At 52.7% G+C, this 17,337-nt stretch overlaps 2 protein-coding genes across 2 annotated transcripts; one reads left to right on the forward strand and one right to left on the reverse strand.

Moving 5' to 3' along the window:
* Positions 1 to 1,367: 1,367 nt before the first annotated feature.
* On the forward strand, positions 1,368 to 3,422 carry LOC103172841 (ferritin heavy chain B-like). The gene is made up of 4 exons (XM_042336046.1): positions 1,368 to 1,469; positions 1,850 to 1,996; positions 2,465 to 2,590; positions 3,219 to 3,422. Exons 1-4 carry the CDS (start codon positions 1,368 to 1,370, stop codon positions 3,372 to 3,374), a joined length of 531 nt encoding a protein of 176 aa, XP_042191980.1. The 3' UTR covers positions 3,375 to 3,422.
* Positions 3,423 to 4,338: 916 nt separating this feature from the next.
* LOC103172839 (desmin-like) lies at positions 4,339 to 12,495 on the reverse strand. Its single transcript, XM_042336043.1, has 9 exons — positions 11,715 to 12,495; positions 9,870 to 9,930; positions 9,422 to 9,517; positions 8,606 to 8,767; positions 7,998 to 8,123; positions 6,021 to 6,241; positions 5,658 to 5,701; positions 5,028 to 5,113; positions 4,339 to 4,913 (listed from the first exon to the last, which is right to left on the reverse strand). The coding sequence occupies exons 1-9, from the start codon at positions 12,248 to 12,250 to the stop codon at positions 4,869 to 4,871; spliced, it is 1,377 nt and encodes a 458-aa protein (XP_042191977.1). The 5' UTR covers positions 12,251 to 12,495; the 3' UTR covers positions 4,339 to 4,868.
* Between the last annotated feature and the right edge of the window lie 4,842 nt (positions 12,496 to 17,337).

Raw genomic sequence — 17,337 nt, forward strand, 5'->3', positions numbered from 1 at the left:
GGCCGGGGCGCGCCATCGCCCCCTCCTGGCACACACCAGCATCACGGTGCGTACAGCCTGTAACCGCAGCCGATGATTCCCTTCTGCAAGTCTGGGCAGAGGGGAACGACCGGCTGTCGTGTCCAGGTCGGTTGAGACAGACCTGAAACTCCTCTCTCTCTCTCTCAGCCTCACCCAGACCCCCCCCACACAGGCGCTCGCCTCGCAAGCGAGAGGACCCGGGTTCGGTTCGATTCCGCAGGACAGGGCGAAACCTCAGGCGGGTTTCCCTACTCCCGCCCGCACGCCTCTGTTTACGAGCAGTCAGTAGGGACCCGGTTGTCAGTCGATTGGCGGATCGCTTTTCCGGAGGGTAATAGTCCCTCCAAAACAATAAAATAATGATAGTTTGGTCACTTGATCCACGACTGCGTGTGGGACGCTGCCGTGCGCAATTGGCTGGCGCGTTTCCACAAAGTACACAGTCACTACACTTTACACCGTAACCTGTGAAGCACTTTTGAGACGTGATGAGGCGCTATATCAAATGCAAGGATTATTATTATTATTATTATTACCCATCGCCCTTCACGTGGGGAGGCGTCTCAGAACATCATACGCCGCCCCCTGTGGCTCTGTCTTCGTGTTGAGGTTCCACGGAACAGAGTGATGTCACTTGGAACGTCTCATCTCGATCCCTTGTTTATCTTCAATCGCCCATCAGTTTGTGTGACCTTCCCCCGTCCCCAGAGACGTCCCCTCAGGTACCCTGTCTGCTCAGGTCAGGGAGTCACTCTCTCTCTGAGAGTCCCAGATACCAGTGAGTATCTGTAACACCCTCCACTTCCGCTCACTCCAGCGACCCCCAGCACCAGACACCATGGGGAGAGAGAGAGAGAGAGAGCAGGGAATGGGGTTAGAGTAGAGAGCTCCAGTGGGGGAGTGAGCCCCAGCACAGACACCATGGGGAGAGAGAGAGAGAGAGAGCAGGGAATGGGGTTAGAGTAGAGAGCTCCAGTGGGGGAGTGAGCCCCAGCACAGACACGATGGGGAGAGAGAGAGAGAGAGCAGGGAATGGGGTTAGAGTAGAGAGCTCCAGTGGGGGGGCGAGCCCCAGCACAGACACCATGGGGGGACCGAGAGAGAGAGAGCAGGGAATGGGGTTAGAGTAGAGAGCTCCAGTGGGGGAGCGAGCCCCAGCACAGACACCATGGGGAGAGAGAGAGAGAGAGCAGGGAATGGGGTTAGAGTAGAGAGCGCCAGTGGGGGAGCGAGCCCCAGCACAGACACGAGGGGCCAAATGGCCTCCAGTAGTAATTTTAATGACTGTGATGCTTTGTATGAATCAGACTCACATCTCCGCTGGCCGGTTGCCAAGGGATACCAGGATGCAGTCACACATCCGTCAGAACTACACCAGGGACCTGGAGACGGCCGTCAACTGTATGATTAACATGGAGCTCTGCGCCTCCTACGTGTATCTCTCAATGGTGAGCATTCCCCATCTCCTCTCGCTCCGGGACTGTGTCAAATGTAAGCATTCTTCCTGCCCACCCAACCCCGATAACTCCGCGCCCCCCCCACCCCACCCCACCCATCTCCACCCCTTCCCTACCCACCCCCTCCCCCACCTCTGTGTCTGTGGAGTCCTGTGGGACTCTTATTATTATGCAGGATTATTATTATTATGATTACTGTATGCGGGTGCGATATAATAATCCTTGCATTTGACATCGTGCCTTATCACGTCCTCGATATGTAGAAATGTGTATGCTCTAATAATATGTGTATCATATGTGTACATGTATGTGATACATGTGTGATACGTGTGTGATATGTGTATGACATGTATGTACGTGTGTGTTCCCAGTCCTGTTACTTTGACCGGGACGATGTTGCTCTCCCACACTTCTCGGGTTTCTATAAGGAACGATCTCACAAGGAGAGAAGCAATGCAGAGAAGCTCATGACCTTCCAGAACCAGCGAGGCGGACGCATCATTCTGCAGGACATCAAGGTCAGTGTGTGGGAGTCTCTGGGTTAACACCCCCTCTCTCCCCCCTTCCTCTCCCCTTCCACTTCCCTCCCCCCCTCGCCTCGCTCCCTCCAAATCCCTTCAGCTCATACTCTCCCTCTAGCTCAGGGGTCCTGCTTTCGGCCTTCCCAACTCTTCCTTCCACAAGCTGCAGATCATCCAGAACTCTGCAGCTCATGTCCCCTCTCCCGCACCCCGGCTCGGGTCTAAATCCCTGACTGTCCAGCGCCTCGGGATGTCTTCCTGACCTGAAAAGTGCCGGGTAACTGCCATTTGTTGTTGTTAGTTGATTCTCATTCCCTGCTCACTCCTCTCTGTTCACTGCTCACTCCTATCTGCTCACTCCTATCTGCTCATTGCTCACTCCTATCTGCTCACTGCTCACTCCTATCTGCTCACTGCTCACTCCTATCTGCTCACTGCTCACTGCTATCTGCTGTGTGGCTTCAGAAACCAGAGAATGATGAGTGGAGCAACGGGCTGGAAGCGATGCAGTGTGCTCTACAGCTGGAGAAGAGCATCAACCAGTGTCTGTTGGACCTGCACAAACTGGGCTGTGATAAGAAAGACCCTTACGTGAGTTCCTGGGGTGATAATCCCTCCAAAATAATAACAATAATAATAATTTGGTCACTCAATCCACGACTGTTTATGGGACGTTGCTGTGTGCAATTGGCTGCCGCGTTTGACCCACAAAATATACAGTCACTGCACTTTACAGAGTACCCTGTGAAGCACTTTGAGACGTCTCCACGACGTGTTGAGGAGCTGTATCAAATGCCAGGATTATTATTATTGTTTTTTTCTAGTGCTGCGATTTACATTGTCTAACACAACAACAAGTAAGCGAGACAGCGATATCAATGGCCGAGCTGTGTGGGTTTAGCTGGTTAGACCCCAGCAGTTACCCCAACACACACTCTGGGCTCCCCCCCAACCCAAGCCTTGGCTCTTGCCAACCTGCGCCTAATACTTTTCAGAATTAGGTAAGCGGGGGGGGGTGGGGGGTGGTCGTCCCTCCAGGGAGAGAGAGAGAGAGAGAGAGAGCGAGCGCATTCCTTTCCAACAATCTATCTCTGGGGTTTCCATGTGTAAGTGGGACACGGGAATTCTCAGTTGGAAACTCTTAAGCAACAGTGTTGGGTTTCCACGTGTGTCAGAACCCCCAAAAAATCTCTCTCTCTCTCTCTCTCTCGCTTTACAGCTATGTCACTTCTTGGAGACGGACTATCTGAGACAGCAGGCTGAGACCATGAAGACCCTGGGGGGCTACATCTCCCGCCTGGAGAGGCTGGGAGCCCCCGCCAACAGCATGGCCGAGTACCTGTTCGACAGACACACGTTGGCAGAGAGCAGCTAGATCCAGCCATGGGATTGTTGGACCTAGCAGGGAGGGTGGTGGTAGCAGGGGGGGTGGGGGGGAACACACACACAACACTACGAGCTGCATGTTGGGATCCAGCTTGTCCAACTCCAACCACACAGCCAAGATAGATCCTGTCCTCCCTCCCTTCCTTCAAGACCCATCTCAAGACCCTCCTCTTTGACCGTGCCTTAGGTCGCACTCCTACCCCGCCCCCCACCCTCCCTGACATCCCTCCACCCCTCCTGATCCCAACCACCAGCTCGGGCCCAAATCCCTGACTGTCCAGGGCCTTGGGACGTTCCTCCCGAGGTGAGAAGGCTGTAACTGTAACTGTAATGTGTTGATGTTGCTGTTGTTGTCCTGTCCCGATGCACACACACACACACACACACACACACACACAGACACTCACATACACAGACACGCACACACACGCACACACGAGTGAGCCTCCTACCTTGGCTCTGTGATTGACATTGGTTGGCAGGTTGGTCCACACTCTATGGACACTGGGTTCCGAAGCTCATAGACAGACACTGTCAGCGCCCACATCGGAAACAAAAAATGGGGGTAAGACTAACCATAACAATTCCCCCCCAACCCCAAACCCCCCCGAAAAAAAACTGGCTTGACGGTATTTGAAACCCTTCAGAGGGTGGGGGGTGAGTGGGGGGAGGAGGAGGGTGGAATTTAAGCTCTGATGTCACCATCAAAGCTAATTATCGCCTGTGACATTGACCGCCTTGTTGACAGCAAACAAAACCCTCCCGCACTGCCGGCTCCTGCCCCCCCCCCCCCCCCCACCCACTCGGGATTCACCCCCTCTCCCCCCAAAGCCACTGTAAGGCGCCGCGAGAGCTCACCACGCATGTCGGGCGCTGTGTCAACATGTAAACATGTATGTGCATCTGTCGTTCTTGAAAATTACACAAACGTGTCAAGGAAAAACCGCAGAGGATGAAATATATTTTGCTTTAATTCCATTCCCTCCTCGTGTTTGGTTTTTATCAGTGAGACTCGTCAGCCAGGGCTACGTGTGTGTTAACATGACATTACAGTCCATTATTACATGACATTACAGTCCCTTATTATATGACATTACAATCAGTATTACATGACATTACAGTCCATTATTACATGACATTACAGACCGTTATGACCTGACATTGCAGTCAGTATTACATGACATTACAGCCAGTATTACATGACTTTACAGTCAGTATTACATGACATTACAGTCAGTATTACATGACATTACAGCCAGTATTACTGGCTACCGTTACAGACTAGTGATACATGACATTACAGTGTTGTCATCAGGTGACGGAGTTTACAGTGAGCGACTCGGAGGCACTGATGGGTGGCGTGTGGGCTGTCGGTCAGTCAGTCAGTCGGTCGGGGCTGGGTGAAGGGGATACGTTGACTTTCGGCCCCCTCGCTGGGTCTCTCTCCCCCCCTCTCCATCCCTCGCCCCCCGGGGCGGGGGCTCTAAGGCAGTTCCTGCTGCTGTTGCTGTGTGGATTCACTGATCACCTGCAAGAAAAGACGAGACACGGGGATTGGATTCCCAGGAGAACAGTCAACGCTCAGATGAGAAGGCATCACACAAGAAGTGCAGTCACTATCGTGAACAGGTCACACACTCACCTCTCCGTCCTTCGTCTCAATGGTTTTGATGGTGACGGTCTTCTTGGTGTGAACCTCAGAGAAACGGGGCTGCTCTGGGCTGGTCTCTGCAGGAAGAACACACAGCGACTAGCGTTAATCTGTGAGCCTCGCGCCCACCCCCTCCCACCACCCCCACCCCAACTCTGCACGCAGAGAGGATGGGAATTGGGAAAAACACAAAGAGGCCATTTGGCCCAACCAGCCTGTTCCACCGTATTTATTACATTTTGGAATTCCCATCTTTAAAAGTACTGGAAAGGAGAAGGGAGTTTCACCGAGTCAGTGTCCTGGGCGACCATGGAGTTGAGGTACAGATCAGGTACGATCTAATAGAATGGCGGAACAGGCTTGAGGGGCTGAATGGCCTCCTCCTGTTCCTATGTTCCTATTTTGATCTAATTCCTCTGCAATTCTCAACAACCCTCAATCCATTCCAACTCTCTGCCCCTGTAGTCCATCCCAGTCTGCTCAATCCCTCCGCTGACGCCCTTTGTGGGAGGAAACATTCCCTGATCTCAAGTCTAGCCGGACAGAGTTTGATGTTGAGAGGATGGTGAGACGTCTAACCTGACTGTTCCCCAGGTTTGGACCAGATGGTCAGGTACCTACCTCGGAAACTCAGCGATGAGAAGGTCTGCACCGGGAGAGTAATCCTGCGATCGATGTGTGGAAAAAAAAAGTAATTAAAATCATAACTTAATTAGAAACATGTCATCGCAGGAGTACAGGCAATCGAGAATGAGACTTCTCCCTCCGCCTCGGCCCCTCCTTCCCCATCCTCAGATCGCGTCTGAAGACCTTCCTCTTCTACCAGTGCCTAAGGTCACTCGCTCCCTCCCTCGCTCCCTCCCCCCGGTTTGGGGTTGAGCTCCGCCACTGTCAAGTGTTCTGGGACGCTGCCCTGTGCTGCGTGAGGGGCGCTGTGTAAATGCAAGTTGTTGTTGTTGTTGTTGGGGGCCATTGGACACACACCTGCTCTCCTCTCCCTCCAGCAGCTTCCTGTAGGTGGCAATCTCCACGTCCAGGGCCATCTTGACGTTGAGCAGGTCCTGGTAATCCCGCAGGTGCCTTGCCATCTCGTCCTTCAGGTGGCGGATCTCCTCCTCCAGCCGAGCGATGGTGTTGGTGTAGCCAGCGGCCTCGTGGCCAAAGCGCTCCTCCAACTCCCGCATCTGTCTGATCAGGGACTCGTTCTGCTCGGAGAGAGGGAACGAGAGAGAGGAGGAGGGACAGAGTGAAAGGGGAGAGAGAGGAAAATTAGAGTGAGAGAGAGGAGTGAGTGAGTGAGGGAGGGAGGGAGGGAGGGAGAGAGAGAGAGAAAGAAAGAAAGAAAGAAAGAGGGGGAAGAGAGTGGCAGAGAGACGAGAGAAAGACTCACGGTGGGACTTAGAGCTCCCACTCCAGGCTGACACTCCAGTGCAGTGCAGGGAGAGCACTCATTAATAACAATAATAATAATCCTGGCATTTGATGCAGCGCCTCATCACGTCTTCAAGACGTCTCAAAGCGCTTCACAGGATATACTGCAAAGTGTAGTGACTGTAGTTTGTGGGCAAAACATTGGAGGTGGCGTCCTGAGACATGTCCCTCAGTATTACGCATCGACACGTGTCCTCAGCCTGTCCTGTCCATCTGTGTGTGTCTATCTGTGTGTGTCTATGTGTCTGTCTGTGTGTGTCTGTGTGTGTTTCTGTGTGTATCTGTGTGTGTCTGTGTATGTGTGTGTGTGTAACTGTGTGTGTCTGTGTGTGTGTGTCTGTGTGTCTATCTGTGTGTGTGTCTGTGTGTGTGTGTCTGTGTGTGTGTGTTTGTGTGTCTGTGTCTATCTGTGTGTCTGTGTGTGTGTCTGTGTGTCTATCTGTGTGTCTGTGTCTATCTGTGTGTCTGTGTCTATCTGTGTGTCTGTGTGTATCTGTGGGTGTCTGTGTGTGTGTCTGTGTGTGTGTCTGTGTGTGTGTCTCTGTGTGTCTGTGTGTGGGTCTGTGTGTATCTGTGTGTGTCTGTGTGTGTGTGTCTATCTGTGTGTCTGTGTGTCTGTGTCTATCTGTGTGTCTGTGTGTGTGTCTGTGTGTGTGTGTCTGTGTGTCTATCTGTGTGTGTTTCTGTGTGTATCTGTGTGTCTGTGTCTGTGTGTGTGTGTCTATCTGTGTGTCTGTGTGTGTGTCTATCTGTGTGTCTGTGTGTGTGTCTGTGTCTGTGTCTATCTGTGTGTCTGTGTGTGTGTCTGTGTGTGTGTCTGTGTCTGTGTCTATCTGTGTGTCTGTGTGTGTGTCTGTGTGTGTGTCTGTGTCTATCTGTGTGTCTGTGTGTGTGTCTGTGTGTGTGTCTGTGTCTGTGTCTATCTGTGTGTGTGTGTCTGTGTCTGTGTCTATCTGTGTGTGTGTCTGTGTCTATCTGTGTGTGTGTGTCTGTGTCTGTGTCTATCTGTGTGTGTGTCTGTGTGTGAGAGATTGATGTCTATTTAAACATTGGAGCAATGGGCATTATAGGAATTGGAGACAGTGCAGTACTCGTGTGTGACCACCAGATGTCAGTGTTGCACTGATAACACTGCACATTGGCTCATTTACAGTGTTGGTCAGGGAATGGGGGGAATGGGGGGAATTGGGGGAATGGGGGGAATTGGGGGAATGGGGGAATTAGGGGGAATGGGGGGAATTAGGGGGAATGGGGGGAATTGGGGGGAATGGGGGAATGGGGGGAATTAGGGGGAATTGGGGGAATGGGGGGAAGAGGCACTGAAATGGGTTTAAAGGATCTGCCATGATCTAATAAACTGGCAGAACAGCCCGAATGGCCTCCCTGTGCTCCGTTGCCTCTGATGGGGCAAATCCCTTTCTGTCCCGCACCTCGGGACATCCTCCCAGTGTGTAAATGTAATTTGTTGTCGTCGTTGAGGCGGGGCTGAGAGGGAAGGCGGGGCTGGGTGTGACCTCCGCGGACACTCACAGAGCCTTTGAGGGCATCGATCTCACAGGTGTAGGTCTGGATCTGGTGACGGTATTCCATGGCCTCCTGTTTGGCCTGTCTCACTGACTCATTGTTCTTGACAGCCGTCTGGTTCAGATCCGCCACCTGGAAACACATCGCAAGGCACTCGGCTTAAAGGTCAACCACCATCAACAGGATCCTCCCTCCAGGCTTTGGTATCACGACAATGGGTTTCCGTGTGTGTCAGACCCCCGGCCGGTCACGGTGACGGGTTTCCCTGTGTGTGTGTCAGACACCCGGCCGGTCACGGTGACGGGTTTCCCTGTGTGTGTGTGTCAGACACCCGGCCGGTCACGGTGACGGGTTTCCCTGTGTGTGTGTGTCAGACACCCGGCTGGTCACGGTGACGGGTTTCCGTGTGTGTCAGACACCCGGCCGGTCACGGTGACGGGTTTCCGTGTGTGTCAGACACCCGGCTGGTCACGGTGACGGGTTTCCGTGTGTGTGTGTCAGACACCCGACCGGTCACGGTGACGGGTTTCCGTGTGTGTCAGCCACCCGGCCGGTCACGGTGACGCTACTTGGCCAATGCTGAGCCATGGGTTTGACGAAGAACGATTCCTTACCTTTGACTTATACCACTCCTCAGCGTCCTGCACGTTCTTGGCTGAGATGGTCTCATACTGGGAGCGGATGTCCCTCAGGGCAGCGGTGAGGTCTGGCTTGGTCATGTCCACCTCCACCTGGACCTGCTGCTCTTGGAGCTGAATGTGGAGCTCCCTCAACTCCTGAAACCAATGCGCACAGCGTCTCGTTACAGCACGTGATCAGGTCAGCGCTCTGAGGCACTGTCCCGCGTGAAGGGCGCAAGTTGTTGTTGTTGTGACTACCAGGAGGGGGTACAGGGAGAACTAGGTGGACTTTTGGTCTCTTGTTCGTCCGGCAATCCCTATGTTAAAGGCCGCCATTGGATACTGTTTCTTAATGTTAATTCATTACTTTGTTAATCAAGAGATAACAATAATAATTATCCTGGCATTTGACCCGGCGCCTCATCACGTCTTCGAGACGTCTCAAAGCGCTTCCCAGGACACACTGTAAAGTGTAGTGACTGTGTATTTTGTGGGCGAAACACGGCAGCCGATTGCGCACAGCAGCGTCCCCCACACAAACAGCCGGGGATTGAGTGACCACATTATTATTTTGTTTGTTTTTTGGGGGAGGGACTTGGGAGCGAGCGACCGATTTTATTTGGGGGATTGTCGACCAGGACACCGAGCGCGAGAGAGAGAGAGAGAGCGTTACCCACTGTGCCAGGCTGCCACACAGGACAGGAGGCAGGGTGTGCAACGTGGGGTGGGGGGGCCGTAAGGAGCAGGGAGTGGAGGTGTGGGGGGGCCCGGGGGGGTGGGGGGGATGCGCTACTCTGCCCCCTCACTCACTTCCTCGTGGATTTTCTTCAGGAAAGCGATCTCCTCGTGCAGGGACTCGATGCGACGCTCCAGGTCAATGCGGGCGAGGGTGGCAGCATCCACATCCTGGGGGGGGGGGGAGGGAGAGAGGGAGAGAGAGGGGGGGAGAGAGGCGGGTTTCACAGGGAGTCAGCGATCGAGCGAGATACAGGGCACAGAGACCGTACCACCCACTGCGGGTACAATTAGAAACAACCCCCAATCCCCACCCCAATCCCCACCCCAAACCCCACCCCAATCCCCACCCCAATCCCCATCCCAAACCCCACCCCAAACCCCATGTGGCCACCTTTACACCGAGCCCCGTCTTCGCTTTGCCTCAGGATCACCTGACGTCCATCCGTGACCACCCGGTGCCGAGAGGATCATGGCTCTCCGTGTGCTACATACGTTACCCATGACCAAGCGTGAACCTCACCTGTCTGAACGCTGCCAGGTTGCCCTCGGCATCCTCCTTCAGCTGGATTTCCTCCTGTAACCTGTGGCGCAAACGCAGCCTCGTCAACTGAGCCAACCGTCTCTCATTCCCACCCCCCCCACCCCCGTCTCCCTCCCCCCACCCGCCCACTCCGTCTCCCCCCACCCGTCTCTCCCCCCTCACACCGGGTGAGCATCCGTTTCTGTCTTAAAATGTGGAGTCCCTGTCGCTCAGTGATCAGACACTCGCCTCGTAAGCCAGAGGACCCGGGTTTGATTCCCGGGCGGGTCAGGTCAGGGCAAAACCTTAGGCAAGTTTCCTCACTCCACACACCAGGCACACAGACAGACACACAGACACACACACACACACACACACACACGCACACACACACAGACACACACAGACACACACACAGACACACACACACACACACACAGACACACACACAGACACACACACACACAGACACACACACACACGACACACACACACACACACACACACACACCACACACACACACACACACACACACACACACACACAGACACACACACACACACACACAGACACACACACACACACACACAGCACACACACACAGACACACACACACAGACACACACAGACACACACACACAGACACACACAGACACACACACACAGACACGCACACACACACAGACACACACACAGACACACACACACACAGACACACACACACACACAGACACACACAGACACACACAGACACAGACAGACACACAGACACACACACACAGACAGACACACACACACAGACAGACACACACACACACACACACACACAGACACACACAGACAGACACACACACACAGACAGACACACAGACACACACACACAGACAGACACACACACACACACAGACAGACACACACACACACACACACACAGACACAGCTCTGTTTTTCAGCAGTAATTAGGAACTCGGGTATTAGCCGATTGTCAGATCACTTTCCGGATAATAAAGACTCCACAATATAAGTGGATTCCCTCAATCCCACTCCTGTTTGTGGGGCAGTGTTATGCGCAATTGGCTGCCGCGTTTCGCCCACAATATACACAGTCACTACACTTGACTATAACATCCCGTGAAGCGCTCTGAGACGCTTTGACAGGGGGGAAGGCGCCAGATCAAAGGCAAGGATTATTTTCGTTATTTTTATCTCTTGATGAATGGGGGTCACGAGAGCATTGATTCATTACTGGCACTTCCCCTCCCCCCTCCCCCACTCCCCACCACCCCTCACCCCTCACCCCGCCCGTTTTATGGACCTGGGTTTAATTCCAGGGCGGGGCGACACCTCAGGCAAGTTTCCTTACTCCACACATCTTTGATTACCAGCAGTAAGTAGGAACCCGCTTAATAGTCGATTGGTGGATCGCTTTCCGAGGGGAATAAACCCTCCAAAAAAAATTTTTGTGTGTTTGGTCACTTAATCCCCGGCTGTTTGTGGGGACGCCGCTGTGCACAATTGGCTGCTGTTTTTCGCCCATAAAATGCAGTCAATTCACTTTACGGTGTATCCTGTGAAGCGCTTTGAGACGTCTCAAAGGCGTGATAAGGCACTGTGTCAAATGCCGGGATTATTGTTGTTATTGGAAACAACAACCACAAAGTACATTTACACAGCGCCTGACCTTCACGTCGGGAGGACGTCCCAAGGCGCTGGACAGTCAGGGGTTTGGACCCGAGCTGGGGGTTGGGATCAGGAGGGGGTGGAGAGCGGGGAGGGAGGGAGGGAGGGAGGGAGGGTGGGGTGGGGGGGGTGGCTCCCTGCACAGCTCTGCGGCCTGGCTTTACCTCTGTTTGAGTTTCTGCAGATCATCGGCCAAGTTGTCTCTGTCCACCTCCACCCGGACCTTCTCGTTGGTCAGCGCCTCGATCTGCCTGCGAAGCTCCCTCATCTCCTGCTCGTACAGGTCCCCCACCCGGCCCGTGTCCTGCCCCTTCAGCTTGTTCACCTCCACCACCAGCATCTTGTTCTGCTGCTCGAGGAAGCGGACCTTCTCGATGTAGCTGGCAAAGCGGTCGTTCAGGTGTTGCATCTCTGCTTTCTCGTTGGTCCTGGTATGGAGGAACTCCTGATTGAGGGCGTCTGCCAGGTTGAAGTCCACCACCTCGTAGCTCCTGACCGGAGCCTTGGCACGGAAGCTGGTGTAGCTGGGCAGTGACCCAGTGGTGGTCTTAGACATCACCACCCTGGAGGCCGCGTTGCTGCCCCCCCCAAAGCGCCCACTGGAGTACGAAGCTCTGGACAGTTGGGGGGAACTCATCACGTTCCCACCGAACGTCCTCCTGTAAGAGCTGGAGGTGCTGGAGCTGGAGGCGAAAGACATGATGTTTCTGGTTTAAACCTTTGGGTTCAATCAAACTGCCTCCTCCACAATATCCTTCTGTGTGTATCGCTCTCTATCTCTAACGTCTCTCTCTCTCTCTGTCTCTCTATCTCACTCGCGCTCTCTCTACGTCTCTTTTTCTTTCTCTCTCCCCCTCTCTGTTTGCCTTTCTCTTTCTCCTGCTCTCTCTTCAACACCCCGAATGGACTGACAACGAAGAACTCTAATCTCCTACTATAAATACAGCCCAGCCCCCCCCCTCCCACCTCCACTCCATTCCTCGCCCCCACTTTCCCCTTTCAGCCACACTATAGGGTCTTCAATGCTGTCAGTCTCTCGCACTGAATCCTCCCACCCAGTTGCTCGCTGTTATCTTATTTCAGTCTCTGTCTACTGAGTGGACATCAAACCCTGAGTTACATTCAAGGAAAATGGGCTGAGATTTTGTCTGGTGATTTAGGGCTTTCCTCTGTGAGTTGAGTGTCGGGGAATGCGAGATATAAACTCACAAGTTGCACTCGTTAACTCAACTCACAAACTTGTAACTGAATAAGAATAAAGGATATTTGTTATTCTATATATAACACAACCCCCTCCCCCAACACCCAGGTTAGGTTCCGGTCTGTGACTCACTCCTGGGGGGGAGTAAGGCGGGGAAGGGGCTGTTATTCTATATATAAATTCCTCCTCGATCTCTCAGATTAGATTCCAGATCATTTATTCTAATTTGGATTAACTGGTGGCTCAAGTGTGGAATAGTAATAATATTAATAATAATTAATAATCCTGGCATTTGATACAGCGCCTTATCACGGCGTCGAGACGTCTCAAAGCGCTTCGCAGGTTACACTGTAAAGTGTAGTGACTGTGTGCTTTGTAGGCGAAACGCGGCAGCCAAATTTGGGCTGAGGGAAATCCTCGCAAACAACTGTAAAAGTTGAAGGACCGTTCTTATCTGCAATTGTATGTGTTTATTTTGTGTGTCATTTTATTTGTTCACTGCAAGGTCCCCCCTCTCCCCACCTCACTCAATGAATGATTAATCTGGTGGGGGGGGGGGGGATTGATGGCCAGGACACAAGGGAGAGAGAGAGAGAGAGAGAGGGAAACTCCCTTCTCTTTACCAAAAGTGTCACAGAGTCTTTAAAGTCCCCCTGAACAGGGCACAGAATAGGGAGTGAGGTTCAATGTCCCTTCTAAAGGACGTGGCCTCTGACAACGCAATGTTCTCTCCCCCCCCAGGACTGCGTTGAAGAAGCAGCCGCAACTTTGAGATGGGGCCTGAACCCACAACCTCCCGACTCCGAGCGAGGGGTTGAGTCAGGCTGGCACAAGGCTTTCGTCCTGAATGACCCCTTCAGTCTTACTGAGACGCAACGTAAACAATGACTCGACTTTAAAGGACACTTCAACTCAACTGAAACTCCTCACCCGAGGTTGACGCAATGCGATGCCTGTGCTCGATGTGTGGTGACTGACGTCGAACCACACACTAATGATTAATTATATTGATCAGCAAATCAAAAGATCAGGTTCTTCCGATCCTTTGTAAAGCCTTTCCCCCGTGTTCCCCCCCCACACACCCCTCCACCCCCCCCGCAGACAATTGCGCACAGGGGTGTACCACAAACATTCATGGATTTATTACCCTTGGAAATGTGGTCACTCAATCCACAACAGTTTGTGGGACGCTGCTGTGCGCAATCGGCTGCTGCGTTTTGCCCACAAAATACTATGTTTTACAGTCTATCCCGTGAAGCGCTTTGAGGCATCTCAATGATCCAATTATTATTATTATCATCTGAACTCCCCCCCCCCAAATTTTACATATAATAGACACTGGCAATGCAGCTCTCTCTCTCTCCCTCTCCCCCCATCACTGCACTGGAGTGTCAGCCTGGACTCTGAGCTCAGAGCCCCCTATGCAGTGGGGTGCGGAGAGGAGGGGAGGGGGGAGACAGTGGTGGGGGGTGGTCTTAAACTCACAATCTCCCGAGCCAAGCCAACTGAACATCTCAAGCGAGCGGTGAGAGCGTGTCAAGGTACCGGAGACACCTGGCATTGAACATTCCCCCTCTCCCCCTCTCCCCCTCCCCCAGCTCACCAACTCCCCCCCTCCGCCCCCACACCTGACCCAGTATGAGTGATCAGCTTCACCATGTGTCAACACCACAACCCGATTTAGCATGTGTGCGAACGCATGTTCTGGAATTTTCTCTCAGCCGCTATTTAAAGCCGCAACATGACTGGAGCTCTCGATTTGTGATTGTCCTTTAGTCACAGTGAGCAATTCGAATAAGAACATTAGAATTTCTTGGCCAAAGACCATCGAGGTCCATCCAATTCGCCTTCCACCATCCTGGCAGTCGCTTGACCTGACATGTCGTGTCCCAAACTGTACACTGTCTCCCCTCCAGATATTATTTCCCCAACAGAAATCTCTCTCATTTGTTCTTGAAACAAACAACACTTTCTGCTTCCACCGTCTGTCTGTCTGTCTGTCTGTCTGTCTGTCTGTCTGTCTGTCTGTCTGTCTGTCTGTCTGTCTGTCTGTCTGTCTGTCTGTCTGTCTGTCTGTCTGTCCATAGAGCTCCTTATCACACCCTCGAGGCGTCTCAAAGCGCTTCACAGGATATACTTTTGAATAGAGCCATGGGATCTTTACTATTACATTTACATGTACTACTCGCTCCCTGAGACGCTATGGGGAGTGGGGGGGGGGGGGGGGGCGCTATATAAGTGCAAGTTGTTGTTGTGTTTCCGCAGATTTGTTTTGAGGTTCCCCCCATTCAATGGCAGACCATGTCCCCTGGTATTAGGATGTCCCTGAATATTCTGACTGTCCCGATCTAAACTTATCTCCTCTTTGAAAGACTTTCAGACCCCACCCAGGGATCGAGTTCCAGACAGTCTTCATTACAACCACTTACCCTCACTCGGCTCCGTTCAACTCCGTCTTGAGACACCAGGTCTCAGAGTGGATTTTATTTTAATAATAATCCTCACATTTGATACAGCGCCTTATCATGTTGTCGAGACATCTCAAAACACTTCACGGTACACACTGTAAAGTGAATTGACTGTATATTCTGTGGCCAAAACTCGGCAACCAGTTTGCGCACAGCAGTGTCCCACAAATAGCCATGGAGTGAGTGCCCAATTTTATTTGGGGGATTATTGGCCAGGACACCGGGAAAGAGAGAGAAATTCCCTTCGAATGGTGTCTTGGGATCTTTAATGTCCACCTGAGCAGACAGCCGGGGCCTTGGTTTAACATCTCATCTGAAGGACGGCACCTCCGACAATGCAACACCCCCCCACAGCGCTGCATTGGGGCGTCAGTGATTCTACGTCCCAATATGGGGGCTTGAACCCACAACCTTCTGACTCAGAGGCAAGAGTGCAACCACTGAGCCAGACTAACACATGGGGTTAGAGTAGAGAGCTCCAGTGGGGGAGCGAGCACCAGCGCAGACACAACGGCGGGAGAGAGAGAGAGCGAGAGACGGGAATGGGGTTAGAGTAGAGAGCTCCAACATAAGCGACAGGGTGCCAAAGTGTTAATCATCACATTCCACATGTCAATCTCTCACTCCTGTATTCCAGGGGAAGAGGGGGAGTAAACAGTGTGTGTTGGGGGTCTTAGCGTCTACCATGTTAGGTGTGTTATTTCCTCTTGTCTTCTCCCCCCACCCCCACCCCCACCCCACACCTCTGTTTGGTTGCCAATAGTAATGTATTGTTAGGGTGTAAACTACATATCACACCAGTTACACATTTCTCTCACAGTTTATTATTGTGCATTGAATCCGACCAGAAACTGGACTTAAAAGGCAAGGAATTCTCAGGGGGAAATGTTGTTGATGTGGTGGAGCTGGTAATGAGGAGCTTCAAGCAGAACCTTGTATGGACGGACGCCATTAAAACCAACATTACCTAATCCTTTATAAACACAGAAGTTGCTGGAAACGTGCAGCAGGTCAGGCAGCATCTATGGAGAGAGGAAAATGAGTTAACGTTTCAGGTCAATGACCTTTCGTCAGAACTGTGTCTTCTTTTATTAGCTAATACTTTCCTGGCTCCTAACCCCGGATTCTGTCCCCTCGCAACCGGCTCGGTGAGTCAGCCTGGCTCCGCGGGTCCTGGTTTGTGTGTGTGTGGGTGTCCCCTTCTCTCTCTCTTTGTCTCTCTCGTTTCTGGTCTTGGGAGCCATCTTGATCACAGTTGAGGCCTCGCAAACAGCCCTGAGGTGAGGTGAAAGAGCGATTATTCCTGGGGTGGGGGGGGGGATTGTCAAACCGGACACCAGGAGAGAGAGGGAGGGAGGGAGAGAGAGAGAGAAACTCCCATCTCTTTCCTCGACATCGCCGTGGGAGAGATCTTTAATGTCCATCTGAACAGGACACAGACGGGGAGACAGCGAGGTTTAACGTCTCATCCGAAGGACGGGGTCTCCGACAATGCGGCGCTCTCTCTCTCGCTCTCTCTCTCCACCCCCCACCCCAGTGCTGCGCTGGAGGGTCAATGTCATCAAGGAGTGGCGGCCGGTGACCTTTTTGACAGGCGAGGCAGTCTGGCCATCTTGTTACCAATGGTGACCTTTCGAACATGGCGATGGCTCAGCCTGTTGTGCGTTGCTCCCACTGTCCCTCACTCACCTCACCTGATGAACCACCATTGACGTGAAGCCTTTTACAGGGAAGAGGGAACGTGACTGAAAACATGGAGGAAGAGATGGGGTTTTTTTCAACAACAACGTGCATTTACACAGCGTCCCACACAGTAGGGCAGCGTCCCAGAGCGCTCGACACTGGTGGAGCACGACCCCAAGCCAGGGAGAGGTGACCGTAGGCACCGGTCGAAGAGGAAAGTCTTCAGGCGCAATCTGAAGATGGGGAAGGTGGGGACGAGGCAGAGGGAGAGAGTTCCAGGGTTTTGAAGCAATGGAGAGAAGGTGCCAGGGAGGGAGGGAGGTAAAGAGGAGAATTTGAGAGTGTTTGTTCTATGATTATGATAAAGAAAATCTTGGCCCACATGTGGGGTGCCTGATGCCAGCGCTTAAACACGCTGTGTATGTTGTTTGGGGA

This window comes from Callorhinchus milii, unplaced genomic scaffold (assembly GCF_018977255.1).
Source record: "Callorhinchus milii isolate IMCB2004 unplaced genomic scaffold, IMCB_Cmil_1.0 Scaffold6, whole genome shotgun sequence".
Taxonomy (NCBI): Eukaryota; Metazoa; Chordata; class Chondrichthyes; order Chimaeriformes; family Callorhinchidae; genus Callorhinchus; species Callorhinchus milii.